The sequence below is a fragment of the Pinus tabuliformis genome, chromosome 7, assembly GCF_031772625.1.
Source record: "Pinus tabuliformis cultivar Carrire ecotype Pingquan chromosome 7, CPIR1, whole genome shotgun sequence".
Classification (NCBI taxonomy): Eukaryota; Viridiplantae; Streptophyta; class Pinopsida; order Pinales; family Pinaceae; genus Pinus; species Pinus tabuliformis.
This window is the reverse complement of record NC_142293.1, coordinates 731931741-731958872: the sequence shown is the minus strand read 5'-3', so window position 1 is coordinate 731958872 and position 27132 is coordinate 731931741. Positions and strand designations below refer to the sequence as shown.

At 36.1% G+C, this 27132-nt stretch overlaps 1 protein-coding gene across 1 annotated transcript; it reads right to left on the bottom strand.

The window, feature by feature from the left end:
• Positions 1–23003: 23003 nt before the first annotated feature.
• On the bottom strand, positions 23004–26784 carry LOC149249618 (uncharacterized). Its single transcript, XM_089453426.1, has 4 exons — positions 26491–26784; positions 25689–26025; positions 24752–24826; positions 23004–23152 (listed from the first exon to the last, which is right to left on the bottom strand). The coding sequence occupies exons 1-4, from the start codon at positions 26782–26784 to the stop codon at positions 23004–23006; spliced, it is 855 nt and encodes a 284-aa protein (XP_089309552.1).
• Positions 26785–27132: the final 348 nt, after the last annotated feature.

Below are 27132 nucleotides of genomic sequence, written 5' to 3'. Positions count from 1 at the left end.
GAGGAGGAGGAAGGGAGGGGGAGAGAGAGAAATAGGGAGAGGGAGAGGGAGTGAAAAGGAATGAGAGAGTGGGAGAGAGAGAGAGAGAGAGAGAGAGAGAGAGAGAGAGAGAGCTAAGTTGGGAGAGAGAGATAGAGAAAGCGAGATGGAGAGGGAGAGGGAGAGGGAAAGAGTTAAGTGGGGAGAGAGAGATAAAGTTAAGTGGAGAGAGAGATAGAGAAAGCGAGAGAGAGAGAGAGGGAGAGGGAAAGAGTAAGGGAGAGAAAGGTGGGGAGGGTGCAGAGAGAAACAGAGAGGGAGAGGAGAAAGGGGGGAGAGACTGAGAGGGGAAGAGTGGGGGAGGGTGAGAGTGAGAAGGGGAGAGAGAAAGTGAATATAAGGTCGGGGGGAGAGAGATAGAAAGTAGGAGATAAAGATAGATAGGGATAGGGAGAGGAAGCTAAAGTTGGGGGAGAGAGAGAGAGAGAGAGAGAGAGGGAGGCTGTGAGAGAGAGAGAGAGAGGGTAAGGAGGGATACGAGCGAGAGAGAAAGGGAGGGATAGGGAAGAGAGTTAGAGGGGAGAGAGAGAATAGTAGAGGAAGAGAGAACTAGAGAGAGGGAGGGAGATAGTGAGGGGGATATAGAGGTGGGGGAGGAATGAGAGGGGGGAAATAGGGAGGGTTTGAGAGATAGTGCAATGGAGGGAGGGAGAGAATGGGGGTCAGTTAGAGAGGGAGCATGAAAGTAGAGAGAAAGAAAGGGATCATGAGAGACAAGGAGGGGAGAGAGAGATGAGGGAAGAGCATGAGAGTGTGTGAGACAAGATATACATCGAGAAGGTGGAGATATGGAGAGGGAGAGACAGTGAGGGAGTTATGGGAAAATAGGGATGGCTTGAGAGGGAGTGATGGGAAAATAGGGATGGTTTGAGAGAGAGGGAGAGAGAGAAATGGGGAAAATAGTGATGGATTGAGAGATACGGCATGGGAGGTAGAGAGAGAGAATAGGAAGGTGACATTGAGAGAAAGTGGGGGGAGAGAAGGAAATCGAGACCATGTAGAAGAGAGGGGGAGGAGAGGGATGGAAGGATTGAGAGAAAATAATAGAATGAGGGAGGGAGGAGAGAGAGGGAGCGGTGGGGGGATGAAGAGAGAAGGAGAGGGAGAGGATGGTGAGATAAATTGAAGGGGAAGGATTATGAGATACAGATGAGTTGGGAGAGAGTGGGGAGAGAAAGTGAGAGAGATCATGCAAGAGAGAGAGAGATAGAGAGAGAGAGATGGATGGTAAAAGCATATTTTCAACGATCCATAATAAGAATGAAAAGAATTACTTCATATGCATCTCATGTTGCTAAAAGTAAAAAATAATAAAAACTAAACAAATTATCATTATTTTAAATATTATTATTATTTAGAAAAATAATTAATATATATGTTAAACATACATACATTTAAAAAAACATGGAATACGATTATTAATCATGGAGATATGCCTCCACTTTACATTGCAGAATCTTAATCTATAAATAGGCTTTGTGACAATCCCAATCGACAATACCATGCCTTATTCCTCCTTATTCCTTATCAATACCACATGTCCCAAAAATCACTTCTCACTTCATCTGACATTTTTTTTAATTAATCAATTTAGTTAAAATGGTTAAAAGACCATAACTACTCTTGAGATAAACATCAACCATTGATTTGCATATACAACTATGAATATTCTAGAATATTCCATGGAAGTTAATTTCTTACTATTGATCTTACTAACAAAAACAAATAATACATGATATTTAAATGCCGATCGAAATAAAAATCAAAAGCCATGTGAAGGACACTTTTAAAAAGAAACCCATGGTCAAGAATTTATTTGAGAGGTTGGAATGCCCATCCAATTTACATCCTAGCAATTGATGCATTCAAAAACAAATTTTGAATAACAAAAACTTACCAAAAATTATTTCCTCAAATTCAAACGAAATAATCCAAAACATGAAATAATTAAACAATGCTAAAAAAGATACAAAAATAAAATAAAATACATTAATAAATATATATATTTTAATAAAATATAATATATAGATAAAATTATATTAATAAAATATAATATATAGATAAAAATATATTAATAAATTATATGAATCAAAGTATATTACACTCAAAATTGAAATGATCATATCTTTTTTGTAAATTGCACTAGTAAGTCTGAGTCATCCATGGAATAAGATTTTAATATTATGATTTTTTTGTAAATATTACATTCTGAGAAAAAAGAAGAAACTAATATAACAAAATTTACCGATAAATATGTTCAAAATTTACCACTCATTTATTTTTTTCATATAATATATATATTTTTAATGATAAATTAAAAAGTTAAAATAAAATAAAATAAATATTTGAAATAATTAATTTGTATATATTATACATGTTAGAAATGTTAATGGATAAATAAAATAAGAAAAAACTAAAGCTCAATAAAAAAGTGATATATCTCTTCACTTCATTCACTTCCGCTAACTTGCTTTCAAATATTAATATATATTTTTAAATAAAAATTAACCAAATAAATTATTTTTGTAAGATAAAAATTAACCAGATAGATAAACGTGACAAATAATTAATGGTTCTTAAAATAAAAATTAAACATAAATTCAACCAATTATAAATGCTACTACAAAATACATTATTTCGCAGAGATAAATTAGGTATTTCAATCATTGTGGCAATAAACAAGGGTTGACAACAACAAACTGCTATTTATTTGAACAAAAAAACTAGGAATAAGAGTATTATAAACATTATTCCTTAGCAAGAATGTAAATGGCGATAATGCAAGGGTTATGAAAATCAAATTAACCATGAAGACAAAGAGAATGTAGCACTATCAAACAACATAACGCCATGTATTTGAACAAAAAAGAATAGGAATAAGAGTATTATAAATATTATTCATTAGAGGAATGTAAACCTGCATAATGGGAGGGTTATCAACATCAAATTAAACATGCATGTTGTTAGGGTTTATGAACATCAAATTAATGGTGAAGACAAACAGAATGTAGCACAATCAAGAAATTGTAGAGGAGTTGGCAGTATGGTGGATGATAAAATACGATAGGATTACTCATAACAGTTAGAATAGTTGTATAAATTAAATGGGTGACAAAAATTGTTACCAGTGATTAAAATTATAATGTTCTATTTAATTTATATAATACTAAACATTTGTAATGGGAAAATAGAATAAAAGTCTAAAATACAACTCATGAAAACTGTGTATATTATTAAAAATATTCCGAGATTATGAAATTTAAATCAAATATACATTTCATTATTATAAAAGATAGAAATTTTAGAAACCATTTCAAAATAGAAGATACCTATGGACATAATTAACCTTAGTGACTTCGAGTAAAACACTTTAGGTTGATAAACATGGTGATTGCAAGTAAAACACTTCATGCACCACAAAACCCTAGAATACATTAAACTAGAGTATGCCCATGAATACATAGAAAATAGCTATATAGATGAAGATTAGTAGATGCATAGATACTTCTCACTTCTCCACTTTGAATCGATATGATGGAATATATATATATATATATATATATATATATATATATATATATATATATATATATATATATATATATATCTTGAATGTTAGTAATTATTTTATTCCATTATAAACAAAATTAACATTTTTTAATTCGTTTTTGGAATATGTATTTTTTTTTAATTATGATTTATATATCTATATAATATGATGAATTGTAGCTTTTAATATATGTTTATATTTATATTGTTTCTCTTGTATGTGTGTTTTCTTTATTGATACAATTTTTTTAACATGTAATTAACATGTAAGGGGAGGGGTTAAGGAGAGAGAAGGAGATACATAGTAGAGTGGAAGGAGAGGAGAGAGGGAGTGAGGGTGTAGACAAACATATAAAGGAGGGATGGATAGAAAGAGGTAGATAGGGAGATAAAGGGAAGGAGTAGGGTTGGAGAGATGGAGAGGGAAGAATGGTAGGTGGGAGAGACATAGTAGGAGGGGGAGACATAGAGATAGGGGGTGAATGAAAATGAGGAAGGGAGGGAGAGGGAGTGGCTAAAGAGAGGGAGAAGAGGGAGGGAGGTGAGGAAGGAGGAAGGGCGAGAGGGAGAGAGATAGAAAGAGTGTGGAAATGAGGGAGGAAGGGAGAGAGGGAGTGAGAGGAAGAAGGGGAGAGAGAGAAAAAGAGAGGGTAGGAGATAGAGAGAGACTAGTGGGAGGAAGGAGAAAGGGTAGGAGGGAGAGAGATAGAGAGAGTGTGAAAAAGAGGGAGGGAGGAGAGAGAGACTGAGAGAAAGAGGGAGAGGGAGGGAGAGCAAGAGAGACAGGAAGAGAGGATGGGAAAGGGAAGAAGGGAGTGAGGGAGAAAGTAGGAGATAGAGAAAGAAAGGTGAAGGGAGGGAGGCATTTCAAGAAAGGAGGAGTAGGAGGGAAATATGGTGGATGAGGACAAGAGGGGGAGAGAGAGAAAGAGGGAGAGAGAGAGAAAGAGGGAGAGAGAGGGATGGAAAAGGAATGAGAGAGTGGGCGAGAGGAAAAGTGAGAGAGAGAGAGAGAGAAAGCTAATATGGGAGAGAGAGATAGAGTTAAGTTGAGAGAGAGTTGGAGAGTGAGCGAGAGGGAGAGAGAGAGAGGGAGAGAATGATTAAGGCAGAGAAAGGTTGGGGGGGAGGAGAGAAAGAGAAAGGGAGAGGGGAAAGGGTGGACATAGTGAGAGGGGAAGAGAGAGGGAGGATGAGAGTGAGAAGGGTAGAGAGAAAGTGAGTATAAGGTTGGGGAGAGATATAGAGAGTAGGAAGGAAAAAGAGATAGGGAGAGGGAGAGAGAGTTGAAGGTGGGGTAGAGAGAGAGTGTGTGTGTGAGAGGGAGGGTACGTTAGAGAGAGAGAGGGTAAGGGGTGTTGAGAGTGAGAGAGAGGGAGATAGAGGGGTGAGAGTTAGAGGGGAGAGAGAGAAAAGAGTAGAGGTAAAGAGAGAGACAGAGAGATGGAGGGAGATATGGAGGGTGCGAGAAAGTGGGAGGGGAATAGTGATGGAGAGAGACATGGCATGAGAGAGAGAGAGAGAGAGAGAGAGAGAGAGAGAGAGAGAGAGGTGGGGGTAGAATGAGAGGGGGGATATATGGAGGGTTTGATGGATAGCAAAGGGGAGAGAGGGAGAGAATGGGGGGGGGAGAGAGAGGGAGAATGACAGTGGATAGAATGAAAGGGAGAATGATAGTGGAGAGAAAGAAATGGAGAATGAGGGAGAGAGGGAGGGGAGAGAGAGATCAGGGAAGAGCATGAGAGTTTATGAGACAAATATGGACATGGCGAAGGGACTAAGAGGGAGAGTGAGTGATGGGAAAATAGCGATGGATTTAGAGAAACAGAGAGAGATATATGGGGAAAATAGCAATGGTTTGAGAGATAAGGCATGGGAGATAGAGAGAGAGCATAAGAAGGGGAGACTAGGAGAAAGTGTGGGGAGAGAGATATCGAGACCATGTAGAAGAGGGGGGAGAGAGGGATGGAAGGATTGAGAGAAAAGGATAGAGTGAGGGAGCGAGGAGATTGTGGGAGAGGTGGGGGGATAAAGAGAGAAGGAGATGGAGCATATTGGGAGATAAATTGAAGGGGAAGGATAATGAGAAAGAAATGAGTTGGAAGAGAGTAGGGAGAGAATGTGATAGAGAGATCATGCAAGAGAGAGGGAGGAAGGCAGAGAGAGAGAGAGAGAGAGAGAGAGAGAGAGAGAAAGAGAGATGGATGGTAAAAGCTTATTTACAACAATCCATAATAAGAATCTAAACAATTACTTCATATGCATCTCATGTTGCTTGAAGTAAAAAATAATAAAAACTAAACAAATTATCATTATATTGAATATTATTATTATTATTTATAAAGAAAATCAATATATATGTTAAACATACATACATTTTAAAAAACATGGAATAAGATTCTTAATCATGGATATTTAGCTCCACTTTACATTGGAGAATCTTAATATATAAATAGGCTTTGTTACAATCCCATTGGACAATACCATGCCTTATCAATACCACATGTCCCAAAAATCACAACTCCCTTCATATGAAATTTTATTAATTAATCAATTTAGTTAACATGGTTATAAGAGCATAACTACTTTTGAGATAAATCTCAACCATTGATTTATGTATACTACTATGAATATTCTAGAATATTCCATGGAAATGAATTCCCTACTATTTAGTTTACTAACAAAAACAAATAATACATGTAAAAATAAAAATCGAAAGCCATGTGAAGGACACTTTTAAAAGGAAACCCATGATCAAGAATTTACTTGATTGTTGGAAGTGCCCATCAAATTTACACCCTAGTAATTGACGCATTCAAAAACTTATTTTAAATAACAAAACCTTACCAAAAATTGTTTCCGCAAATTCGAACAAAAATCTCCAAAAGATAAAATAATTAAACAATGCTGAAAAAAATACAAAAATAAAATAAAATACATTTATAAAATATATTAATAAAATATAATACATAGATAAAAATATATGAATCAAAGTATATTACACTGAAAAATGAAATGATCATAATTTTTTTTGTAAATTGCACTAGTAAGTCTGAATTATCCATGGAATAAGATTTTAATATTATGATTTATTTATAAATATTACAATAAATAAAAAAATGTTAATATAACTAAATTTATAGATAAAATATATTAAAAGTTTACCACTCATTTATTTTTTTCATATGAAATATTTATATTTTAAATGATAAATTACAATGTTAAAATAAATATTTAAATAATAAATTTGTATATATTATAAATGTTATAATTGTTAATGGATAGATAAACTACGAGAAAACTAACGCTAAATAAAAAGGTGATATATCTTTTCACTTCATTCACTTTAGTTAACTTGCTTTGAAAAATATAAATATATATTTTTTAAATAAAAATTAACCAAATACATTATTTATGTAAAATAAAATTTAAACAAATAGATTTTGCAAACAAAATGTGATGTCAAATAAATAAGTGATATCTCATAATTTGAAAACAAATAATTTTGGAATAAAACGTGACAAATAATTAATTGTTATTAAAACAAAATTTAAGAATCAATTCAACCAATTATAATGTCATTGCAAAATACATTATTTCAAAGAGATAAATTAGTTATTTCAAGCATTGTGGAAATAAACCATGTTCAAAAACAAGAAAATTCTATTTATTTGAACAAAAAAACTAGGTATAAGAGTAATATAAACATTATTCTTTAGCAGGAATGTAAACTGCCATAATGCAAGGGTTATGAACATCAAATTAACCATAAAGACAAAGAAAACATAATTCTATGTATTTGAACATAAAAATTACGAATAAGAGTACTATAAATATTATTCCTTAACAAAAATTTAAACTTGCTTAATGCAAGGGTTATGAACATCAAATTAACAGTCAAGACAAAGAGAATGTAGCATAATCAAACAACATAATGTTATGCATTTAAACAAAAAAGTTATTAATAAAATTACTATAAACATTATTCCCTAACAACAATGCAAACCTGCATAATGCAAGGGTTATGAACATCAAATTAACATGAAGACAAAGAGAATGTAGCACAATCAAGAAATTGTAGAGGAGAACAACAGTTGACAACATGGTGAATGATAAAATAAATGGGTGATACAAATTGTTATGGCTGATTAAAATAATAATGTGCTATTTAATTTATGTAATATATAACCTTTGTAATGGGAAAATAGAGTAAAAGTCCCAAATACAACTCATAAAAGTGTGTATATTTTTAAAAATATTCTCAAATTATGAAATTTAAATCAAGTATACATTTTATTATTATAAAAGATAGAAATTTTAGAAACTATTTCAAAATCCTATGGACTTAATTGAACTTAGTGCTTGCGAGTAAAACACTTAATGCAGCACAAAACCCTAGATAGAAGAAACTAGATTAAGCCCATGAACACATACAAAAGAGCTATATAAATGAATATTAGTAGATGCATAAATAATTCTCACTTCTCACCTTTTAATTGATCTCAAGTGGAAGCCAAAACAAAGGCAGATATAGGATTTTTAAGAAGGCAAAGGGCGAAAGCCAAAAATGTAGTGCTAATATTGTTTTCGTTTGCAAATTGATGTTGGGTGCAAAGTTCCACAACCAGCAATGACAATAAAATTTGTGTATGGTATCTTTATTTCGATCATTTGTTTTCCCTTGGTTGAAATTTATTTCGATTAATAAATTTTGATAATATTTCATAATGTATATAAAAGAGGTTTAGAAAACTAAATTAATTGTTTGATGTTTTTTTTTGTAGGGATTTCCATTGTGATAGTTTCTTATTATGATTTATTGTGATTTACAACAACAACGTATATTTTTCACGTCAGATATCAAATATTAGTACAATATATTTATTATAACAATAGTTTAATGAAATAATCATGTCACTGATGTAAATCCCAATAAAAAGTGAGGAATTGTTGATGAAAGTGTGCATTAAGTATCGACACATGTGGAACATTGCATAGGCACTACCTTGATGGACTTGTGCTTTTCCTGTTCAAGCTTGCATAAAAGAGTGTGCTCGTGATATTTTTGTAGACTAAGCATGTGTGAGCAAGTTACTTTGATACTTATCAACCGACCATAAAGTGATTATGGAACGAATGATAACAAGATCCACAGTAAGCTCGAAAATTCAGGTTAGCCCAAATTTCAGAGAGTGTATGACGTAACGACAACATAATACTATGTAGGAGATATTTGTCTATAACTTCATCCATATCCTCCATCAAATGGGTAGTAGAGGGAGAGATCACCTAGTAATATTATTGTGAAAACATTGTCTACATTAGAGGAGGTTGTTCTGGATCAAAGCAATAGTCAATCCATCCTAGTAAGCCTAGGGGATTCCAAGCAAAAGACTAAGGTTAGTATTCTTATGCAATGTTAGTCCTTGCAATGGTATTAAGCTCAATATGGTTATTAACATAATATAACATACAATAACGAGATGCAACTTCAAATGAATTTTTTATGAAGCCAACATTAAGTTCTTAAGTGGTAAGGTTTGGGACAATTATTAGGTTATGTTGTAAAAGAGCTTTTTCTTGCAAGACGATGGTCAGCCTTCACCTTTCTTTCAATGGGGGAATGCAGAAAAGGCGTTTTATTCTTTCTCGTTATGGAAATAGATGCTTCCCAGTTTAAAATGTTGGCCTCTCTCCTTCAATGCTGAAGTTGAAACAATTGATGATATTCATCGATGGTGAAACCTACCTAGCTTACATATCAAATATTTGTTTTCCAGAGTCTTCACGGAGATAGGAAACTCTTTAGGTCATTATTTGGAGGCAAGCTTGAATTTTATTAAGACTAACATTACAAGATTCACTCAGACTATGTTTGGAATTGATTTTTGAGATGGATTCATATTTGGAATGGTGATTTAGAAGGGCTCACCTATGGTTATTTTCAAACTTGATTGTCATGTTGCCCCCTTAATATGTTTAGATTCCATTAACTAAGCTAGATATCTAAATGTTTCTCATTTCCTTTCAATAAAATGTTAGGGTAAAAAATCACCTACTTCCAACATTTTAAAAGGTCCTTCACTGAGAAAGATCATTTCCCTTATGGAGGTTGGTATTGAAAAAATTGACTTGAATACCACAATGATAAAAGCTTTAGAAAGTCTCTAGAGGGACTAGAACCTAAAGATATTATTGCAGAATTTGAAGATAACTAGAATGCTAATCGGAGGGAGTTGACTAATATTTTGAAGTCTCCTCAAGATAAAGGTATGTGTTTGGAAGAATTAGCTCCTTTACTTTTTTTGGTGATTGGCTATAAAGGAATGGTAGTGAATACCTAGGCATGTCCTTAGAAACTCTTGTTAGATGGTATTGATGATGATGCTCCATGTAAGGCGACTCACGGTGCAATGAACCTTCAACTTATGACCCTAAGTTTCCTCCATAAGCTTGTCATAGGAGTCTCTCCTTTAGAGTTCTGTAGGGGGTGAATGGAGTCCCTATTTCATTTCCAAGGCATATTGGCCTTGCTAACCAAAACGGCTCACCTGAATATGAGAGAAAGAATAATTTGAAACAAATAAAACCTCCTCTTTTTTAAAGGAAGGGTGGGGTAAGGATGTATTAACCAATAACCAAATGAAAGGGGGGAAACAATCTTTTATATCTCAGGGACAAGAGAAAGTAGCATTGGATGTATGATCTACTAAAAAAAGTCCAATAATGAGGTTAATTAGAGCAATGACCCAATCAAAATTTCATATTTAAATTTATTAATAAACATATAATATTTCAATAATTACAATAAACTTTTTCTTTATGCTATATATATATATATATATATATATATATATATATATATATATATATATATATATATATATATATATATATATATATATATATATATATATATATATATATATATATATATATATATATATATATATATATATATATATATATATAGATATGCATAAATAATTCTCACTTCTTCACTTTGAATCGATCTCGAGTCGAAGCCAAAGCCAAGGAATAGATAGGATTTCTAACAAGAAAAATGGTGAAGGCCAAAGATGTGGTGAAAATTGATGTTGGGTACGAATTTGGACAGTCACAAATGATATTGAAATTCTTGTATGGTATCTTTATGCCAATCATTTGTTTTTTCCTGGTTGAAATTTATTTGGATTATTAAATTTTGAGAATATTTCATAATCTAAATAAAAGAGGTTTTGATTAATAAGTTTTGAGAATATTTCATGATGTAAATAAAAGAGGTTAATTGTTTGACCTTTCTTATAGGGATTTCACTTGTGATAATTTCTTATGATTGATTGTGATTTACAACAGTAATGTATATTATTTAAGTTAGATATCAAATATTAGTTCAATATATGTATTATGAAAAAAATTTGATGAGAGCATCAGGCCACTGATGAAAATTAATTTTTATGGGTCCATAGGTCCTAGATCTATGACTCTGATACCAAGTATGGGGACAATCCCTCTGATGCCATTTTTTTTTACTAATCAGAGTAGTAATCAGGTTGCTAGGTATAGGGAGAAATTCCTATTTAAGTTACAATATTATAATAAAAAAGTAAATAAACATTGTAATCAACTAGTCATTTGTTAGCCATGACCATTATAAAATTTCATCAATATTGAAAACACATAAATTTGTGGTACTTACATTAGTAGTCATATTCTGAAATTCAATAATCATGAAATTCACATTACATTCCATTCATTATAAGTGCATCATTAATCATATAACAAAAATTATCAATACGCAATGTAACATTCACCAAGTAGTGTAGTTTCAACTATCGGATTTGTTGATGCTTGTGCTCCCTTTCCATCATCCACATACATTTGTGAATGTTTATGTGTTCTAACCAAATGTTAGTGAATCATCGGTTTACCTCCTAGCCTACTCCTTGGGTACTCTTCTTCCTTGTGGACCCCAGAAATGCAATGAGGCTATAAGATAGTGGAGAAGTTATAACACGTGGGCTAGAGCACTCTTTTCTTAAGATTCCCCCTCCCAAAAGAAAGTCTCCACTATACCAAACTGACTATAGTCATAATCACTATCAACATATATATAAAATGATAGAGAAGGTTTAATAATAGAAGAGATTGGATTGATAAAGTTATACCATGCTTGGCATATACATCATTTTTTGGAAATGGAGAAAGTCCCTTTGATAATAAGAGAAACTCATTCCTACATTTGATTTCATTTTATTTTAATAACACACAGGTCAAAAGAGTGACAAAAAGAAAGAGAGATGCATGAACACCCAATGTAAGGATTTACATTAATTTGTTAAGGTTTTGACCAACAATAAATGGTGTCAAATTCTACATTCCTGTCATTGGCATCGATGTTTTCCCCATTTTTGGTATGTTGTTGTGAATGTGGTAGGCAGGTCCAAAATGGGATTTCAAATAACTACTAACATACTAGTGCAGACAGTGTTTGTGTGAGAGAGATTGACAGAGGGAGGGTGCGTGGGAGAGAGAGGGGGTAAGGGGGGCTGCGAGCGAGAGAGAGAGGGAGAGAGAGGGTTGGGAGATAGAGGGGAGAGAGAGAAAATAGTAGATGGATAGAGAGAAATAGGGAGAGGGATGGAGATAGGGATGGTGAGAGATGGAGGGAGGGAAACAACAAGGGAGAGAGAGAGGGCATGAGACTGACAACACAACTTTTATATTCTCGAGCTGAATGATTTAACCATTCCAACTTTAAGAGATAAGAAATCAACCATCAACTTATTTCACCTAAATGATTTAATTTCATAGTAAGTAAGGATTAAAATAAAATCCATATCATGCTAATGAATCTCATCAGAACAGAGGAAAATACCATTACATCTATTAACACATAAGCATAAGTAATTCATGCAACATTCCCATAATGAATAAACTTAAGAAAATCTTCACATAACCACATGCAACTATAACAGAGAGAGTAAGAATTATCATACTAAACATTCCATGCATCTGATACCAACTAAAACCTCACTTGGAGGGAGGAGCACCACCACCCAGCCATGAATCACCTCTAATTCCCCCCAAGTCGAAGATCTTGCCAAGGATCAACTGTCCTCAATTGATCGATGCACTAGGCATTTAATACCCTCTTCCATGATTTAGTTACAATTTGCGGCATCCCACTTTATAGATTTTTTCCATTTGCCGAGGTCTAATCCAGAAAAGCTTGTCTTTATCTCCCATGATGCTTTTCCACATAAAAGCTTGCCTTTATCTCCCACAAATCTTTTATGTCCGATGGATCTTTATCTCCCATCCATCCGACAGATATCCAATCCATCCAAGCTTATCTAGAATCACATCTAGAAGCTTATCATGAAAGATTCATCTCTATCCCATTCCTCATGGGATTTGGCAAGAGTCTCCTCTCTCTTGGTGCTCCACCCTCGAAGTGATTTATTTTATTAATTTATTTAATAATACATTTTCTTTTCATATTACATATCACCTAGATTTCCTCAACTTAGGTGTAGAATAGTTTAACCCACAAAGGAGGGTATCAAACATAGCTTTCCTCAACTTAGGACTACAACCTTTAACACACAAGGGAGGATATCATACCTAGCTTTAACTTAGCTTAGGTTTACAATAATGTAGTACACCAGGGAGGGGTGTTAGATAGGTTCATTCTTATTGAATCATAAGCAAGAGTACTGCAATATGAAATCCATACCTTTCAAATGAAATATCTGATGAAGACCCTCGGTATGGTTTGATGTAGCTTTTGGATGTCCAAAATCAAAACCTAAAAATACACAAACAAACAGATGATCAAAGGAATATGATATATAAATGATTCCATAACACCTATACTAGTGGTCAAGGAGACTAGTACATGACATCATTACTAATGGAAAATGAAATTAAATAAGCAGTACATCATATCCAATGAACAATATAGTGAGAAAGAAATACTCTTTAGTATTATAACTGAATGAAAAGTTGCATCAAACCATAGTGAGGATGTTCATCAGACATTTTGTTTGAAATGTATGTATTTCATATTCCAGTACTATTGCTTATGATTCAATAAGAATTCAAACCTAGAGAAATATTTACTAGTTTGTTTGTTTGTTTCTTACTAGATTCAACCATTGAATGTAGGGAAATACTACATGTCCTGCAAGATGATATTTGTCTGCCAAAAAGCTATGCATGGTCCTTTTTTATTTTCTATTAAACCTCTCATGTTGTTTTCATACACAATGCATTTTCAGTGACAAATGGAGAAAAATCCTATGTATCATTCCATCATCTTCATAGTTACCATCATGGACATGTCCTCCAAGTAACTTGGTATGTGGTCCTAGACTTCTAGGTTGTTCTTGATTAGTGTCTCGAACATTGGACTAAGGTTTAAAGTTATCGAGTTATTTTCTCATAATTTTTGGAATGAATTTCTCTTGAGGTCACAAATTCCATTTTTATTTTTTCAAATTTTATTTTTTGTAAAATTTTACAAATTTGACAACATTCACTGATTTTCCATATATTCCTATGCTATTAATAGGATTTAGGATTTCGAGGCCACATCTGCCAACAAATTTACAAGGTAAGTTTTTACTGTCAAATTTTTTATCATTTCACATTTTATTTATCAGGTATAAATATTATGTAAAGGGTCTAACTAAAATCTTTTTTTAATAGCATTCTTTCAATCTAACGTGATATCGGTATTTTTTCTCTCTCTTTTTTGATGACGTGAATAATTACGATGCAAGAAGAGCAGTATCCAAGAACAAGTTCAAGTTCATCCCCGCTGCCACTTTTTTTTTATGCATGGAATCTTTATCTCCTCCACTAAATTATGGTTCCAATGGTTTAGAGGAGAATCGTTATGAGGATGATATATTGTCCTCATTCATTTTCAAGTTTCATGTGAAATTTGGCCCTTCTTCTTGTGTTTCACCTCTAGGAGGCCTGGTAACCCTCTTCTTCATGCTTATTCAAGCATGTTTTTTTGTTGTTTTGTATTGAATGCACATAGTGAAAAAAGATACAAGATAAAATGCATTTTTTTCACTCTCTAATGTTTGATGGAAAACAATAACTAGAATTTAAAGGTTATTTTTTTTGTAATTTTACAAGCAATATTGCCTTGACAACATCATTGGTGTGACATCATTGACAACACTATTGAATTTTTTATTGATCTACTTAATTTTTTATGCTACAGGTTTTGGCCTTTTATCCTCCTAATTCATTATGCTATAAATTTTGGTGTTTTTTCTTTGCAACACTTCATGCTATAGGGTTTTGGTTTGACCTTTTATCAAAGGAAAACGTTGTGGAGAAACCCAAGTGATGCTTCTCCACACTCTTGAATGACATCCCTAGAAAAATTGTTGGCTAGTATACTAGTGTGCCTCACCCAAGGGGATTCAAACAAGGCACTCTATTCATGAAACTAGACAAATTCCCAGCAAAAAGTTGAGCTAACCCCTTGTGATAGGCTATGGATTCTTATCCTCTCAATATTTTTAAGACCATTTCTAGGTGTGTTTTCTTGTCTTACATAAAAAAGATCAATTAGACAAGGTTTCTTACTTACTTTGAATTTGAATTTGTATGTATTGACTCTCCATGGCCAAAGCCTTTAAGTTAAATTACATTTCAAATTTTGCTTCAGCTCCACTTTCTTTTTTGGATTAATAAGAATGTGTACAATTGTATAATGTGATAGGATTTAGTTATGCTAATCTGTTAATCTCTCTGTACTTGGTTTTTTTCTTAGTTCTTTAGTCAGACCTATGTATTTCTTTTTTGTTAAGGTTTAATAATACAAATCTCTCTTCTTAGCTGTAAAAAATATTAATTTCCACATTACTTAATGGTTATTCGTCTTCTTCATGGTTATATTATCTACCAGCTCTATCATGAACTATTTTACTACTGGTAAATTCCATTTCCCTATCCTTTACTATTTCCAACAATTGTTTTATAGGAATTGACACCTACTTCATTTCCCTAGAAGATGTAGTAAGTACTTTTGTCCTTGGTGTCTTCTTTATCTCTTAATTTTGTGTAATATTACCGATACTTAGTACTTTTGTCTTTATTGTCTTCTTTATCTCTTAATTTTGTGTAATATTACCCTTAGCTTTGATACAACCTGTAATATCCCTCCTTTACATGTGAAAACTGAAAAAGGATTTTTTTTATTTATTTAAGCTAAATTTCAAATGAAAAAAGACATACCATTGAATACAAATTTTATTTTAAAATTCATATGTTATTTCATTATAAAATTCATATGTTATTTCATTATCACTTTATTCGACAGACTTTTAAAGAGAGGTTATGAAATTGTAAATAGTTTGACCTTCACTTTGATTAGATAGCCACTATGTGCTATACCTTTCTACTTCTCATAATAGTTTGTGAAAATGTGACCTCACCATTATTTCACGGAGTTCGTTTATTATAGGTGCATCATGTATAAAGTAATGCCTCTTTTTTTTTCACTATATGTTCCTTCCCTTATGTTGGCACATTTATATATAGTCGGGGCATAATCTCGTAACATCAACATATATTAGGTTGATCGTTCTTAGAGTTACTTATTTGATCGGATCCAACATTGGACTTTCGATTGAGGATCGACAATATTATTTGTTGTAACTATTAAGTCCTTTCTTTAATATTTCTCCACGACTTTGTATTATTAGAATGGTTTTGGACTTTGGTTTATGCTTGGTTTCATCGTAATTTTGCTATGGAATACTCTATCCCTTCTCACAGTTGTAATCCATAGTGTACCACGTGAAACTTTTATTTCTCAGTCAGACATCAGATGTAATGCCATGACATATCTAACTATCCATGGCTCCTACGATTAGGATGTTTGATCAACGGTGGGGAGAGCTCTAAGTGTTTTCTGGGTAACTAATAGCATTCGCTCCACCATCCCTGAGGTTCATTTTGCCTTTCCACTTTCCAGATGTAGGGGTTCTGAAACTCCAGGGTTTTTTCCCTAAGTACTTGAATTTACAGTAATGGTATTCAGGATTTCGTTTCAGCAAGGTACCGATGTTCTTATTTATTTTCGAAGTAAGCTTGTTTCTTTCATAACAGAGGTGAAATCCAGCGATCACTAGTGAGCATTGAGACGTACATGTTTGGACTTGCTGAAGTATTGAATAATTCATTAGGGCATGTGAACAACTTGTCAGACAACCCGGCTAATATATAACGTTCCAAATGCTGCTATATCGGGTGGTTTCTTTGATCAAATAGAGATGATGTTCAATTTTACCTCTGGAGGAAGAGAAATTACTCATTTTTCTTTTAAAACGAACAATGAAAAAAAGAACGCAATCATTCTGCACATTTTCTTAAACAACGGTGTAAAAAAATTCCCAGCTGTACAAAGGTCCATATAGAAACGTAAACCCTTCACTTTGATCAGATCGGTGTTTTACACATTGTTCATACTATAGTAAGATCTTTAATTCTGAAAAAACTCGGCCATACACGGAAGATAATTTCTGCTCTGTTATATGGAGTTCACAACATCTGCTCTGTTATATGGAGTTCACAACATTAAATCCAGTTGAAATACAAGAGAAAATAGATATTCATTCAAATTAACATTAAATCCCGTTGAAATACAAAAGAAAATACATATTCACTCAAATTAGTTAAAAGACACAGACAAACTTCTTAACGGATTTCAATGAAGAAATATAGAAGACATGATCCCACTACCTCGTCTCTAAAACTAGGCGATAATTTCATTATATCTTTCTCAAGTAAATGCCTCGCTCTTGCAAGATGGAGGCTTCTTTCTCCAAGTAAATCCCTGGGTCTTGCTGGATAGAGGCTTCATTCTCCAAGTAAATACCTGGCTCTTGCTGGACGGAGGCGCAGGTCAGTCCATCGGTTGCATCAAACATCCTCTAGATTTGGCTTAAAGGCATGGACAAAGTTTCCGCTGGAGGGTATCGAGCAGGCGTTGTAGCAGGTACCAAGTTTCCACTGGACTGATACTCCGATAAAGAGAATGGAGTACACGCATGTTACCAGGTGGTTACAACTAAACATTCGACGGTTGCATAAACTTAGGAGTCAGTTCGGTCCGGATCCAACGGTGTAAAATGTTTTAATCTCCTAACAATCAATTATAGATTGCAAATTTCGCTAGCATAACAGCCAGGGGAGTTAACAAAAGTATGTACATGCAGTATTGAATAATTTAAAATTAACACACCATTTGCCATTTTAATCCATTCAATTTCGGACCGAATCATGCACAAAACTAACCCTATTTTAAAGCGTAGTTAGTTCTAAATATAACTATAGTTAAAACAATTTCGTTGATGATTTTCTAATCGGATAGTAGTAATGATTTGGAATGTAACGCTATTAGCAGAAAACCTTTATAGTGTTAAACAATGCCTATGAGGCAACTCTGTAATGAACTGAAATTCAAACCAAAACAGGTCGTGGGAAAAACATCATCCACGGCGGAAACATATGAACCTGAAATGTCTTTTTCTCACCCAAGTTAAACCGTATCAAATCCAGCTTCGAACCTTTCTCACTCAAGTTAAACTGTTACAACTCCAGCTTCGAACCCTCCGGGGTCCACCACAAAAATTGAAACGTTAGATAATCAAGAAAATCAATTTTTAAGAATAGCCGTCGGAGAGAAAAGCAAGAAAAGTTAGAAAAAAAGAAGAAAAGAAATTTCTAACCGTTAGAAAAAGCAAAAAAAACAATTTTAATTACAGAGGGAAAAGCAAAAAAATAAACATAGCTGATAGAGAGAAAAGCAAAAAAAAAAATACAAAAAGTAAAAAAAAAAGCGATTTATAAAGATAGATGATGGACAGAAAAGTAATAAAAGCGATTTGTGGGAACAACTCTTGTCACGGTTGTCAAACCATTGTTTTGTGTTGTGTTGTGTCGGAAGCGCTCCACACATCAGAGATTGAGTAAGCTGTGCCGACTGCGGAGCCCATTGTGATAGAGGAGGGTTGGTCCTATGGTTGAGTTTGGCCTAGTGGGGGGTGGCGTTCAGGGGAAGCGGACCTTTGGTCTGCTCTGCTCTCGAACATCTGCGCTGCTCGCTAACCACCTCTGCTGGGGAAATGGAATTGGACCTCTGCTCCGCTCGCAAACCACCTCTCCGGGATGAAATTGAATTGCTGCGGAAACCAATCACGCTTCTGTCTCGTACGTATGCCTCTGTCTCGTGCTTCCACGTATGTATGCTTCTTTCTCGTGCTTCAAAGTTTTTTATATTTTATTTTTCATACTTATCTGTTTCATGTATTTCTAAAGACTACCTCTCCATTTCTGGTGCATGCTATGTTATATAAGCCAGACCTGGTATCATTTTATCGACTACATCTCCTTCATCATTAATCCTTCTCTCATTTGTGTGTAACTGCAAAATGTAAAATCAAATGCCTCTCGCCTAATTCCTTCTCCTTCCATCGATTCGGCTCGGGGTTGATTTAGAGGGTCCTTTCAATTATCCATGGTGCTGACAATAACGGCCCTCCTCTACAGTTCCTTACTAGCATGAAGCTCTCTACAGTTATCGCAATATTTTTATTTACAATCTCTCGAAGGCATAATGTTTAGCTTTTTATGATTCAATTAAGTAGAGAGGCGATGCATCTATTTGACATAATTTTTGTTACATTCATTATTTGTTTAATTTATTTTTTAAAGTGGTTAAATTGTTTTGTTTAGATTTTTCATGTTGGCAGAATCTCAACTTTGTTTCAGAATCTTGATTTTCTAATATATATATAATTATAATTTTTCAAGGTTAGTAATTATTTTATTCCATTATAAAAAAATTAAAGTTATTTTAAATTGTTTTGGAATATGTTTTTTTTAATTATAATTTACTGTCATTTTAATTTAACATGTATTTGATATTGTAACTCTTTTATTATTAATTTAAATAAATTGATTTTAAATGACAATCAAATATATATATATATATATATGATGAATTGTGGTTTTTAATATATGTTTATATTTATATTGTTTCTCTTCTATGTGTGTTTTTTATTGATACAATTCTTTTAACATGTAAGAAGAGGGTGTAAGGAGAGAGGAGAGAGGGAGTTAGAGTGTAGATAGACATATAAATGCGGGATGGATAGAAATAGATAGATAGGGAGACAGAGAGAGTGGGTAGGCACGGAGAGACAGGGTGAGGGAATAATGATGGGTGGGAGAGAGGGAGGAGGGAGAGACATAGAGGTAGGGGAGAGAGAAAACGAGGAAGGGAGGGAGATTGTTTGGTTGGAGAGAGAGGCTGAGGAGGGAGGTTATAAAGGAAGAAGGGAGAGATATAGTAGTGGGAGGAAGGAGAAAGGATGGGAGGGAGAGAGATAGAGAGAGTGTGGAAATAGGGCTGGAAGTGGGAGAGAGCGTGACAGAAAGAGGGAGAGGGAGGGAGAGAGGGAGTGGAAGAGAGGGTAGGAGATAAAGAGAGTAGTGGGAGGAGGGATGAAAGGTAGGAGGGGGAGAGATAGAGAGATGGTGGAAAAGATGGAGGGAGGGCGAGAGAGAGTGGTAGAAAGAGGGAGAGGGATGGAGAGCGAGAGAGAGAGAGAGAAAGAGAGGGTGGGAAAGGGCAGTAGAGAGGAAGAGAGGAAGGACGAGATAGAGAGGGAGAGTGGAGGAGGGATGAAGGTAGTTCGAGAAATGAGGAGAGGGCGGGAGAGATGGAGGAGGAGGAAGGCGAGAGGAGAGAAAGAGGGAGAGAGAGGGAGGGAAAAGGAATGAGAGAGTGGGGGAGAGGAAAAGTGTGTGTGTGAGAGAGAATGTTAAGCGGTAGAGAGAGGTAGAGTTAAGTGGAGAGAGAGACAAAGAGAGACAAAGAGTAAGGGAGAGAAAGTTGGGAGGGGGGGCAGAAGAGAGAACGGGGCTGAGAGTGGGAAGGGGAGAGAGATAGAGAGCAGTAAGAAAAGAGAGGTAGGGACACAGAGTAGGAGCTAAATTTTGGGCAGAGAGAGAGTGTGAGAAAGAGAGAGAAGGAAGTTGCATGAGAGAAAGAGAGGATAAGGGAAAGGGAGAGAAAGGTGGGGGTGTGATAGAAAAAGATAGGGAGAAGGGAAAGGGGGGAGAGTGAGAGGGGAAGAGAGAGTGAGAGTGAGAGTGAGAAGGCGAGAGAGAAATTGAGTACAAGGTTGGGGGAGAGAGATAGAGAGTAGGAGGGAAAGAGAGATAGGGATAGTGGGAGGGAGCTAAAATTGGGGGAGAGAGAGTGTGTGTGTGTGAGAGATTGAGAGAGGGAGGGCGCGTGGGAGAGAGAGCGGGTAAGGGGGGCTGCAAGTGAGAGACAAAGGGAGAGAGAGTGGTGGGAGATAGAGGGGAGAGATAGAATATTAGATGGAGAGAGAGAAATAGGGAGATGGATGGAGATAGGGATGGCGAGAGATGGAGGGAGGGTAACAACAATGGAGAGAGAGAGGGCATGAGACACAGAGAGAGAGAGAGAGAGAGAGAGGGAGAGAGGGAGGTGGGGTTAGAATGAGAGGACAGAAATAGGGAGGCTTATAGGAAAGAGACAAGGGAGGGAGGGAGAGAATGGGGTGGAGAGAGAGAGGGAGCATGGCAGTGAGGAGAAACAAAGGGAGCATGAGAGGGAGAGGGAGGGAAGAGAGAGATGAGCGAGGAGCATGAGAGTGCATGAGACAATATGGATATGGAGAAGGGGAAGAAAGCGAGAGGGAGAAAGAGAGAGGGAGTGATGGGAAAATAATGATGGTTTGAGACAGAGGGAGAGAGAAATATGGGGAAAATAGGGACGGTTTGAGAGATAGGGGATGGGAGATAAAGAGAGAGAATGAGAAGGGGATATTGAGAGAAAGTGTGGGTAGAGAAAGATATTGAGACCATGTACAAGAGAGGGGGTGTAAACCTGGCTCTGATACCAATTTGTCACGCCTCCACAAATAATTTTTTATTTATTTATTATAATGCAACAATATTAGCTTTTCTACCTAAACAATAATACTATGACCTACACATTTACTGATGCATTCTTACCGACTCTTAACATTAGTACTTGTTATATCTATGGCTTGATATATATATAGTTACATTTGCATTTGTCTACATATCCGCTCACATTTCTCTACTGATGTTTTCAATGATTCGATATACATCATACTTAATCATGTGAGGATGGAAGGGTCATAATCCACAGTTTATGGAAAAGTTACAACGTTGACCACACAATATATATATATATATATGATTATATGCAATGTTGATTATGATCTGTGTCTTACATATCCCGAGAGATCGGGTTTGATTGTTTGTCCGGCCACCGTATTCCCGGCCAGGTGTACGCATCCTCCATCGTCCATTTGGAGAGATGTGTGGCAGATGGCAACTGTGCCATGTGCGTTCTGTACATAACCCTGACTCCTCGGCCTTGAAGCTTTTCGTGCCAGAGAGCCTCCACGGTAAACCGACAATCGTATGGTTGACAATCCTTGCGGCAGATCAAGGGTTCACAATGCGCCACGAGCCAGTAGCCTTCTGGAGGGTTTGTATCTTGCCTAAACTTTCGGGTTGTCATTATGTCATTCCATTTCCTCCGCCTCGTTCCAGCTCTGTCGCCTCATGGTGCTCCTCCGCATCGGTCTTTGGCCTCAGGCATGCTGTTCAGGCCATCATTCAGCCTCGTTGTTGTTTTGAAGGTAAGGGATTGCGTTACAGAAAACCTGGTGCGGCTTGGTTAAGGTTTTTGTTTAGTTTCACTGCAATGGCTTTCTTACAATGTTAATACCAGTTTGACATGATGCTAACAACATGTAATGTTTGTGCAGAAATGAAGTCCTTCCGCCATATGGGACGAGGGTTCTTCTTCTCCTCGTCTTCCTCACCGACGGGTAAGTTTCAACCGCTTATGGCCGCTGTACATATGAGTTCTGTGAAGTTGAGTCTAAGACGTGCTCATCCGCTTGACAGGGTTTTGATATTGTGTCTCAGATCTATTCCCTGCACAAGCTCAGGGTTTATTGAAGGCATGTAGTGTTAGCTTTTGAATCTTAACCTTTCGCTAGGACTCCGAGGTTGTATTACCAGTTTATGAAAGACTTATAGTTCTGTCTCAGGCACAGTACTGACTTTTTATTCTTTTGAAGACACAGTCTAACATCAGTTCTTGAGCTCGGCTTCGGCTCTAATGACTGTTAGGTCTTTGTTGTATATGGATATGGTAATTTTATGAATGTCTGGACATTTGTTTCAATGGGTCGAGCCATTTTCTTTCAATGAATAATATAATGTGTTTCTAGATATCTATTGCATGTTTGAGTTTTTAATATCGTTTAGATGAAGGTCCCTAAGGCCATTCGACTCTGGCTTAGTTACTTCACCAGCTGAGCGTAAGCTCCCGCTGCAATAGTTACCAGGTCAGGGTTTTCCATCGGCCATAACCGCCTCAGAGAGCTTGTAACCCTGGTTACGCTGCTCTGTCCTCGGCGTCCAATATTTTCACATAAGATATATGATAATGCTGCATGTCTCATTTCCGCGTTTACTTAATATGTTTCAAGTAAAGGAATATGTTCCGTTTCAAATATTTCGTTGAAACCCTCCTCACAGCTTTACACCAGGGTTTCTTTATTTAATATCTTCATTCATTCGAGCGTTTACATGTTACGGTATAAAGAACGACTCTAGTTCGGTATGGCTGTGAACGTGAATGCTTAAGCTTTTAATATACAGCTAGACTATAGTTTACCTTTGATGTGGAACACTTGTATCCATTACATTTTAACATGTTGTTGTGTAATAGTTCATGGTTCGGCTCTTGAACACGTCCTAGGGTTTCTCAGTAATCCTTACAGATCTGTATATTCTCGTTTAAACAATGATGCTTTTACATTTGATGGATGCAAAGCATTTATAATGGGATACGTTTTCCCTAATGCAGGCCTTTCCCCGCATTCTCTTTTATGATACCAAAGACTGCGTTTTCTGTTATAATATATAAGCCTGTATTCTCTGTTACATGCAAAGACTATATTCTCTGTTACATGCAAAGACTGTTGTAATACAATAGGGTTTTATTCTTCCTTATACTTGGTTATGAATGAGTGGTATTATCGATCTCTGTTATAGAGTTATTCTCATTTCTATGTTATACTCAGGAAAAGATTAGCTAGTATTCGTATTTACCCGAGTTATATATCTCATCTTTCTTTATCATTATCTTAAAGAACCGGACAGCTAACATTAATCTCTGTCTAAGTTAAAGGATTTAATCTGCTTTACATCTCATACTTAAGAAGGAACAGATAATAACCATCTCTGACAATATTATGCAATTTACTCATCTTTATCATATATTCTTAGGATAACAGCAGTTATTACCAGTGGTTTATCCTTCAACACAGAATAATAACAAAAGTATGTCTAGTAGATGTGTGCATTGTGAGCCATACCTGCTCTTCCGCAACCTACTTGTAATTGCTTGCCAAACCTCCCGACCGTAGGAAGACTTCTCTTTGATCTTCCACCCCCAAGCAATTGCAGGTCCTACTCGACCGCAATAATACTGGACTCGCCAGTAACGCTATCTGATCCCAACCAGACTTAGCGTGCACAGGAAATTCTTTTCCTCTCATGCCATCTGATCCTAACCAGACTTGGCATCCAAAAGCCCAATGCTTTTTCCTTCCTTGCCATCTGATCCTAACCAGACTTGGCAATTCCCCCTTTTTCCTCTGGGGTCTCAACTACCTCAAGGTAGTTAGGGTTTCCAGCATAACTGACTCATCAGTTACTTAACCAAGATTAATCATAACATTAATCATAACTCAGTTCAAGTAATGTCAACACAATTACTTTTCCATTAACACAAAATTTAATAACCAGAATATATATATAATTTCAAATAAAGTCTCTTGTTCAATAATTACTTTTGCCATTTACCAATCATTACTTTTCACAGGGGATATTACATCTCCCCCCCCTGAAAGTCTAAATCGTCCCGATGTTGCTGTTTACCCAAAAACAATCTGGGATAGGCATCCCGCATCATCTATTCATCTTCCCAGGTGGCCTATTCAGGCCCAAAGTGCTGCCACTGCACTTTAACCTGGCTGATGACCTTTTTCCGCAGCTCGAATCTTCTCTGATCTAATATGTTCATTGGTTCGACCAGGAAGTCTCCTTCCGGTTCCACCTGAAACACATAACAATTAAATCAGTTGTCTACTAGTATTTATTTCAATTTACAGCTTTATAACAGTTTCTCCTCACCTGAATGTCCTGCCAACTTATTACATGTTTAGGGTCATACACATATCTCTTTAAAACTGATACATGAAAGACATTATGAACCCGAATATGGCTGGGTAGGGCGAGCTGATAAGCTACAGGCCCCACTCATGCCAGAATTTGGAATGGTCCACAAAAACGTGGTGCCAATTTGGCACAAACATTCCATTGGAGGGTACTCTTCCTAGGTCGAACTCTGATGTATACATGTTCGCCCACTTGATATTCTTTAAAGGTTCTCTTCCGATCTGCAAAATTTTTCTGCCTATCTTGTGCTGCCTTTAAATTAGCTCGGACCTTTTTCACCATGACCTCCATCTCTTCCAACATTTCAGGTCCTAACAAGAGTTTGTCTTCCGACCCACCCCAACTGGAGGGTGTGCGGCACTTCCGGCCGTAAAGTACTTCGAATGGGCTCATCTTCAAGGACGAGTGATAGCCATTATTATAGGCGAATTCAACTAGGTGTAGGTACTCCTCCCATCGTGTAGGCTGCTGCATCACATAAGTTCTCAACATGTCCTCCAACACCTGATTCACTCGCTCAGTCTGTCCGTCAGTTTGCGGATGATAGGCGGTGCTGAATCTCAACTGAGTTCCTAGACCTTCAAATAAGGTCTTCCAAAACGCTGAGGTGAACTTAACATCACGATCAGATATTATTACCTTCGGCAGCCCATATAGTTTAAATATATTTTGCATAAAAATGTTTGCGATTTGAGCTGCACGATAAGTGGATTGAACCGGTATAAAGTGAGCTGACTTACTGAGTTTATCCACTACTACCATTATCGAATCATTATTCCTTTTGGTCTTCGGCAAACCGGTAATGAAGTCCATGGTTATGGTCTCCCATTTCCATTCTGGTATGGGTATTGGCTGTAGCAGTCCCGCAGGATGCTGATGTTCAGCTTTCACCTGCTGACACTCCAAACAGCGCGCCAGGTATTCTACAACATCTTTCTTCATGCCCGGCCAATAATACTCCTTTCTCAGTGAGGTGATTAATTTCTGGTAACCAGGATGCCCTGCATAAGGACTTCTATGATTTTCATCCAAAATCTTTTCCTTAATACTGCTCTGATTGGGTATGTAAATCTTTTTCTGAAAACACAATATGCCAGCTGCATTCAAGGTATAACCTTGCTGTATAGAACGGACATTTGAATTTTGCACCAAATGCTTCTTTTGCAAATAAATCTGATCTTGCGCTGCAGCTTCCTCAATCTCTTCGTCAAGAGTGGACCATCCTTGACTGATACCAATCTCATAAATGAAATGCACTTTTCGACTTAGTGCATCAGCTACTCTGTTCTCCTTTCCCTTTAAGTGCTTAATTTCGAAATCGAAATTTCCCAAAAAGTCCACCCATCTGGCTTGTCTTGCGTTTAAAGTGGGTTGACTAAAGTAACTAGTCAAATTGTGGTGATCCGTCATTAGCAGAAAATTTCTCCCTACTAAATAATTGCGCCACATCTTCAAGGCATGGATCACAGCGGTTAATTCCAGATCATAGGCAGAATATTTATGCTCATGTTCTTTCAACTTTCTGGATTCATAGGCAATCACTTTGCCTTCCTGCATCAGCACTCCACCCACGCCCTCCTTACTAGCATCTGTACAGACTACATATTCCTTTTCAGGATCTGCCACACACAGCACAAGTGCTGTGGTGAGTAAATGCTTGAGCTGTTCGAAGCTCTGCTGACAATCTGCTGTCCACTTAAACGCTTTTCCTTTCTTTTGCAAGGAGGTAATGGGGAAAGCAACTCTAGAAAAGCCTTCTACAAACCGCCGGTAATATCCAGCCAACCCCATGAAGGACCGAATATCTGCTACATCCTTGGGTGTAGGCCAATCCATTATAGTTTTAATCCTTTCGGGGTCTACAGCTATACCTTCCTTCGTAATAATGTGACCCAAATACTGGATCTGTTCTTTATAGAAGTCACATTTGCTGAATTTCCCATATAACTGATGCTCCCGTAAAGTCTGCAACACTATCCTTAGATGTTCCTCATGCTCTTTCCTATTCCGGGAGTAGATAAGTATATCATCAATAAAGATCAATACAAATTTGTCTAAGTATTGATGAAATACACTATTCATTAAACACATGAATGTTGCAGGCGCATTAGTTAACCCAAATGGCAGTACCACAAACTCGTAATGTCCATAACGAGTACGAAAAGCGGTCTTGGCTATATCTTC

Excerpts from the sequence above, each read along its gene's own strand:
- LOC149249618 (XM_089453426.1), bottom strand. The coding sequence starts at position 26,784 with ATGGATTGGCCTACACCCAAGGATGTAGCAGATATTCGGTCCTTCATG. Across the intron at positions 26,026-26,490 it reads TGCTGATGCAGGAAGGCAAA|AAAAAGATTTACATACCCAA; the intron begins GTGATTGCCTAT and ends TTGTGTTTTCAG. Across the intron at positions 24,827-25,688 it reads GGTAGTAGTGGATAAACTCA|GTGGAACCGGAAGGAGACTT; the intron begins GTAAGTCAGCTC and ends TATGTGTTTCAG.